General features: G+C 31.1%; 1 protein-coding gene across 2 annotated transcripts; it reads left to right on the plus strand.

Moving 5' to 3' along the window:
- Nucleotides 1-1,923: 1,923 nt before the first annotated feature.
- LOC119683413 lies at nt 1,924-3,606 on the plus strand. 2 transcript variants are annotated; one of them, XR_005252650.1, is made up of 3 exons: nt 1,924-3,004; nt 3,245-3,466; nt 3,522-3,606. XR_005252650.1 is itself a non-coding variant. In XM_038097078.1 (2 exons), exon 1 carries the CDS (start codon nt 2,066-2,068, stop codon nt 2,996-2,998), a length of 933 nt encoding a protein of 310 aa, XP_037953006.1. In that variant the 5' UTR covers nt 1,924-2,065; the 3' UTR covers nt 2,999-3,004; nt 3,245-3,606. The 2 variants fall into 2 exon arrangements, 1 of the variants encoding a protein (XP_037953006.1); XM_038097078.1 differs by having other exon boundaries at nt 3,245-3,606.
- Nucleotides 3,607-5,977: the final 2,371 nt, after the last annotated feature.

Here is a 5,977-nt window from a genome sequence, read left to right on the forward strand (position 1 = left end):
GAAACCATTAAATAGAAATAAAGGAGTATAAAATTTCACTAATTAAATAAAATTTAAGTGGTAAAGTAATAAAAAAAATTAAGAGCTGTATACGAAAGTATTATTATTACTGAAGACCAGCATAAATAGCGAACTAAAAAGATCGATTATGCATACCCTTGATCCTTAACCATGTATATTTACGTTTTCTACAAACTTTAGCGCAGTTTGGAATTTATTATTCCATAAGTAAGCGATATCTGCCGATAGCTGGACATTGACAAATAATGTGCTTATAGAGTCCCCCGTCCATTTCATAAAAACGACAGACATTAGCATCAGATACCTCTAACTCATTCAAATTATATCACACGACTGCAGTAACAGGTATATTACCCAGTCAGAGTAGTTAAGTTTTCACTACTTAGTGAAAGTATCTTACTTAGTATTCCACTCGTTGGGATAAGAAATCATTTCACTTGATGATACGCTTCAATATTAAGTCAATCGTCTGTAAATTTTATCTCATAATGACCCTACTTAATTGAATTTTTGTGAGTCATCGGAAAGGTTAAAGACAAACTGATAGCATATTTCATGCCTTGAGACATTTTATAATAGTACAAAACATAATATCGATAGCTTTTTAAAGAGGTTAAGTCAATCATTTAATATATTTAATGGAATCGTAACAGGCTGGAGAAATCAAGGCTTTAGAAAACGCCCCTTTCTCGATAAGAATAGAAAGCGGTGGGATTATTAAAAGTAGTACCAAAACGCCAAAACTGCAGAATTTTATTGCACATATGATACTGAGACAAAAAAAAAACCAAGTTCGCTCATCTCATTTTCTATCTTTCATTGTTTGAGTTTAGGTAACTAAACCAACGAATCAGAAGAATCTATGAGTTATGCCCACAGAATCATTAGTAAATAACTAAACAGTTAAAATTTATTTCATATCACAAACATTTAAAACAAAACTTTAAAAAACTTTTTGAAGGTGCACCGCATTCTATATAGAACATTTACTGATCTCAAGGGTGCTAAAAAATATGAAATATGAAAAGTGAAGATGGGCTTCTTTAACTGCCTAAAACAAGAGATCCACAGAATTTTGCTCTAAATTTTCAATGTTCATTTCACAAAAATTTATGGACATAACTATCGAAAAGCCAAGACTTAATAAAGTAATACAAGTATCTCAGGTTGTAGTGATCTGTAGTCAGCTAGAATCCTTAAAACTGCCCTATTAAGCAAAAGTTTTATATATGATATTCTCTTTGCTTGGAAGAGTAACTGCTTTAGTGCCTGAAAAAATGTAACATTTTTTATTTTCAAAGGAATCTTGCAAAGATTATCATCCAAAACAAAACCCATCCTCTGGTTTTTGACAGCAGATTTGACAGATATCTCATAAAGTAGGTTACATCAAAATAAAAAAAATCTGGTTGGTTTTTGTCATATGTCATTTAGATTTAGAAAGCTAACAGTAGGCGCACAATAGATAGTATCTGTGTCTTCTAATCAGGTGCTTTTTAGTAGGAAGAAACAAAGACTATAGGTTTCTTGAAAATGTATAAAAAATATAGAGAAGAATTATCAAGCTATTACTTATAATGTAGATACCTAGTCTAGCCAAAAAAAACTTTTCTTCGGGGTTCCTTATAAAATTTTCGAAGAAAATTGTGAAAGTGATGTAATTTACTTATATCGAAAAATTTTAAATCAATAAGAAAGAGACATCTGCATAACAAATAACCTAGTATTGATAGGAGACTGGCTAAAGTGTGTAACAGACTCAAATTTGTATCTATAGACTTACTTTCTTAAATAATTAAGATAATTACAGAATAGTATTTTTTGAGATCACATTAGCCAGTTGTCATTTTTAAAAATTAAAAAACCTTTATGTTAAATCATAATAAAAATTTTTTTATATCTTATATATCTTATATACAATAGAAGCAAATTTCCAAAATTCATTTCAACTCACTAGTAATACCAACCACAAAAATTATGTAAAAGTCTTCAAAATTAATGAAATTAAATAAAATCTAGTAAAAAGTAATTAGTTGATTTGAAAATGAATATCACGAGACTTAAAATTATTAATGCCTGCTTGCTGTTCACCTTTATTTGTGTCTTGACATTGCAAGAATATTTACGAGTCAAATATCTGCAAAATTCACAAAGTGCCGAATTAAAACAGTACATCGATACCAACTGGCACATGCTTCTGGATGGTGAGTGGATCGTAGACTATCACAATGGAACCGCCGATCGTTACACAGAGTACGGGAGTGTTTGGACCGAAGTTGCTTCAGTGATGGGTGAAAAAGGTTTGAGCGTTGCTAGTATCGATATTTCAAGAAACCCGATATTACGTTTCAATTTGCACGCTAGGAAGTTTCCTGTTGTCTACCATGTCATAAAAGGAGTTTATCACGTTTGTCCCGGTTACAATGATTTAAACGCCATGAAATTCTTTGTTGAACACAAAAGATGGCCGTTTTTTGCAAGCATAAAGCATGCCATCGATGAACTCAAAACCGAGGTTAGGGGTGACGAGTTATGGTTAAAATATACATACGTTTCTGGTTGTTATTTATTTTTCAATATACTGTTGGTGTTGTATCGATACAAAGGGGAAATCATAAAGTTTTTTAAGTTTATTCTGCAATGGAAGTCAAATGACAACAAATTAAATGTTAATGGTAAAGTTTTTAAGGAAAAATTTACGGATATGGGTTCGGAGGCAAGTTCCTCTTCAGAGAAAGATACTGAAACGATGATTTCTTATATGATTTTGCCGGACGAAATGTATCCTGATGAAGCCGAAACACTGAATCCTCCATTATTGGAACCAGAAATGAGGAAATCTCAAACTACATTAGCTTCGCCTACACTATCCGCAACAATGTTACTCGACCCGTCGGAAGAATCATGTGATGATGCCTCTAATATAAATGATGGGCTTGAACTTGATCCTTCAAGTGACGATATAAACGAAACTTAAATACAGGTAAGATGAATCTTTAATTTAGAATACAGTTCAAAATATGCACTTTAGTATGTTGCACTTTAGTATGCTATAGTAATATATCTTGGAACAAAACTCACTTATGCAGTTATTGCTTTATGTCCATATAATCAAATCTTAGGAAATGATCATTTTTATTATACGTTGAAGTTTATATGCTAAGTCTATAACTCATATATATCATATAAAGCTATTTCTAAATATACAGTTATTGCTTTCCAGTTTGCATAGCACCAACATACTAAGCATTGCAGGATATTGGATTGGAATGAATCGAAATGAGACAGAAACATCCAGAATCTAATGAAATAGTAAATTGCTAAGATGTACGTGGTATTTAAATAACTTAAGAAATATGTAATTATTAAGCTCACCTACGACAAGATACAAAACAACAACAAACTAGTACAGTTATTCCGATTACAACACAGGAAGGATATTGTGGTACGATATTATTTTTCAATGCAGTTGAAAATGACTAATAAATTCTTTATGGCAGGTATAATAATGAATGTACATTTATCTCATTTGCATTCACAGAAATTTATATTTTAAAAATAAAGCTGATATATATACATAAATTACCTAAATAGAATTTTACTTATAAAATAAAAAAGCTATAGCTGCATAAAGTATATTTTACTTCAAATAGTCTAGATTTATATTATATATAAAGCGAAAAAAAATTTTAAATTTTTTATAAGTTTTTATACAATATAATATACTATGTCTATGTCGATATGAGATTGTTTCATTAAATTATGAAACACATCATTTTTCATTAAGCAGCAAATAACTTATCAGAACGTATCCTTCATCCTTTTTTCTACGCGTAGCAAAAATTTGGCTGCCTTACCATTTTTGATTAATGATGTTGATTGCAATATGTCTACAAATTGATTGGTTACACTTTATTGAATGTTTCATATTAATTTACGAAATTCTAGACAAATTTATTTTTCCTTTAATCCTCAAGTGTTTTATAAAAAAAAAAAAATACAAATGAAACAATAATTGAATTTAAGAAGTCGATTGCATTTAAATACGTAAACGAGTAATTGAGAAAATTGAGTTTAATTAATTATTTTTTAATTAAAAGCAACAGTTTGATCAGAATGATTTAGGAATTCCATAAAATTTAATGCATATACTTCATCTATTTATTTTATGCTCTCAACGACAATGAGTGGATCTCTTGTTTCATGATATTTACTTGATCATTTAAAAACTTGTTGATACCTTACTGTTTGGAGAGTGTAAACTGACAGTGATGATGGGATAGGGTTAATCCAAATGTAATTGAACGCATCGCTAACTACTTAAGTCGATTAAGTTTTTTGTTCTTCCATATTTTACTTCTTAAATACACTTGCTAAACATTTGTGTTTGGGTGCTATGGCCAATATATTCTGTACTGTTCTTATATATACATGACTTACTTGGCTCACGAATTAGTTATGTATTCTCTTCTGAGATTGTGTATCCATGAATTACTTGAAGTATTGAATTTTGAAGTTTCCGATTAGTTGAGAAGATACTTAAACCTGTACTGGTAGGGTCTAGTACTATTTGAAATCTTCTGTTTTCAGATTCTTTTTTTAGCAAATTCTTTTTTCAGATTCTTTTTTCAGCAAATTCTTTTTTCAGATTCTTTTTTCAGCAAATTATTTTTTCAGATTACATCAGTCGATCAGTTGGAAGACGCCACTCTAAAAATGCTCTATTCGATATTTTTATCTAACTGACAAACACTTTCACCCTCGAAAGAAACTAGCACGCCAGCTCATACAGAACATGGAAAAATCTATGTGGCAGATAGGTTACATCTACTGCATTGTAGTTCTGTAATATGATATGTTGTGCTTTACGATTTATAGTGTAATTGCTAAATAAGAAAAGTAATACTTTAATTCTGTATGAAAAAAGAAAATAGTGCTGTCAAATTAGTAACAAAAACCATTTCGACACTTCTTTTTAAACATGCTTTTTAAATGATCGATTCCATGTAGTTTCTGAATAAAAACTATGTAACGACAGGCCCTTCTACAGAGTTTTTATGTTGAAACCTTTTATCTCATATTTTGAAAAATACAAAATTGGTGTAAGTTAAATTAAGAATCCTTCATTCATTAGTTAAATTTTCGTAGAACTAGAAAAACCTATATAGTATGTACCGCTTGCAGTACAGTGAGATCTTAAACTAAATGCATTTTAGACTCTACCGGGTTTTACAATTTCTAACATTATTTACATAATATTTAGTAATTTTATAATTGAATTTGGAACTTTCTTTGGTGTCGAAACTTTCAGTTATCAACTAACTGGAGCTTCATCAATGTCATGGCTTCATGAGCATTTAAGTACTTAGAAAGCCATGCACTTAGTATATTGCCTATTTACAATACCCGAACACAGTGGTGGCCATTCCATTTAAGTAGAAACAATGCTTTATTTATTATTATTATTATTATTTGAATAGGCTATTTGTGCACCCCGACCTAAAAGATCTATTGTGCACCTATAGGCCCAACTAGGACAATTAGACTATTTATAAATCTTATAATTGCAGTGGGCTTAATTTTAGCTATTTGATTTGGGACCAGGATCCCGCTACCAAGGTAATCGAGTCTACGTCTTGCCACCGCCGGGCAGTTGCATAGAACATGTTCTGATGTTTCCTTCTCCTCATGACAGAGTCGACAGGAATCACTTTCTACCGCACCTATAATCTTCATGTGGTGATTAAGTCTACAGTGTCCTGTAAGAAGTTCAGTGTAGATTTTGATATCATTTCTGCTAAGGTTGATGATAGCATCAACTTTGATGTGTTCAGGATCAATGAATCTTTTTGACTGTCGCTGGCCTGTTTGGGCTCTCCAGTGTTCAAGTAGATGCTGTTTCTCCCGTTCACATAATAAGTTATTTGTGAAGCTATTTGTTACCCCGCAGAAGGGC

This window comes from Teleopsis dalmanni, chromosome 2 (assembly GCF_002237135.1).
Source record: "Teleopsis dalmanni isolate 2A chromosome 2, ASM223713v2, whole genome shotgun sequence".
Taxonomy (NCBI): Eukaryota; Metazoa; Arthropoda; class Insecta; order Diptera; family Diopsidae; genus Teleopsis; species Teleopsis dalmanni.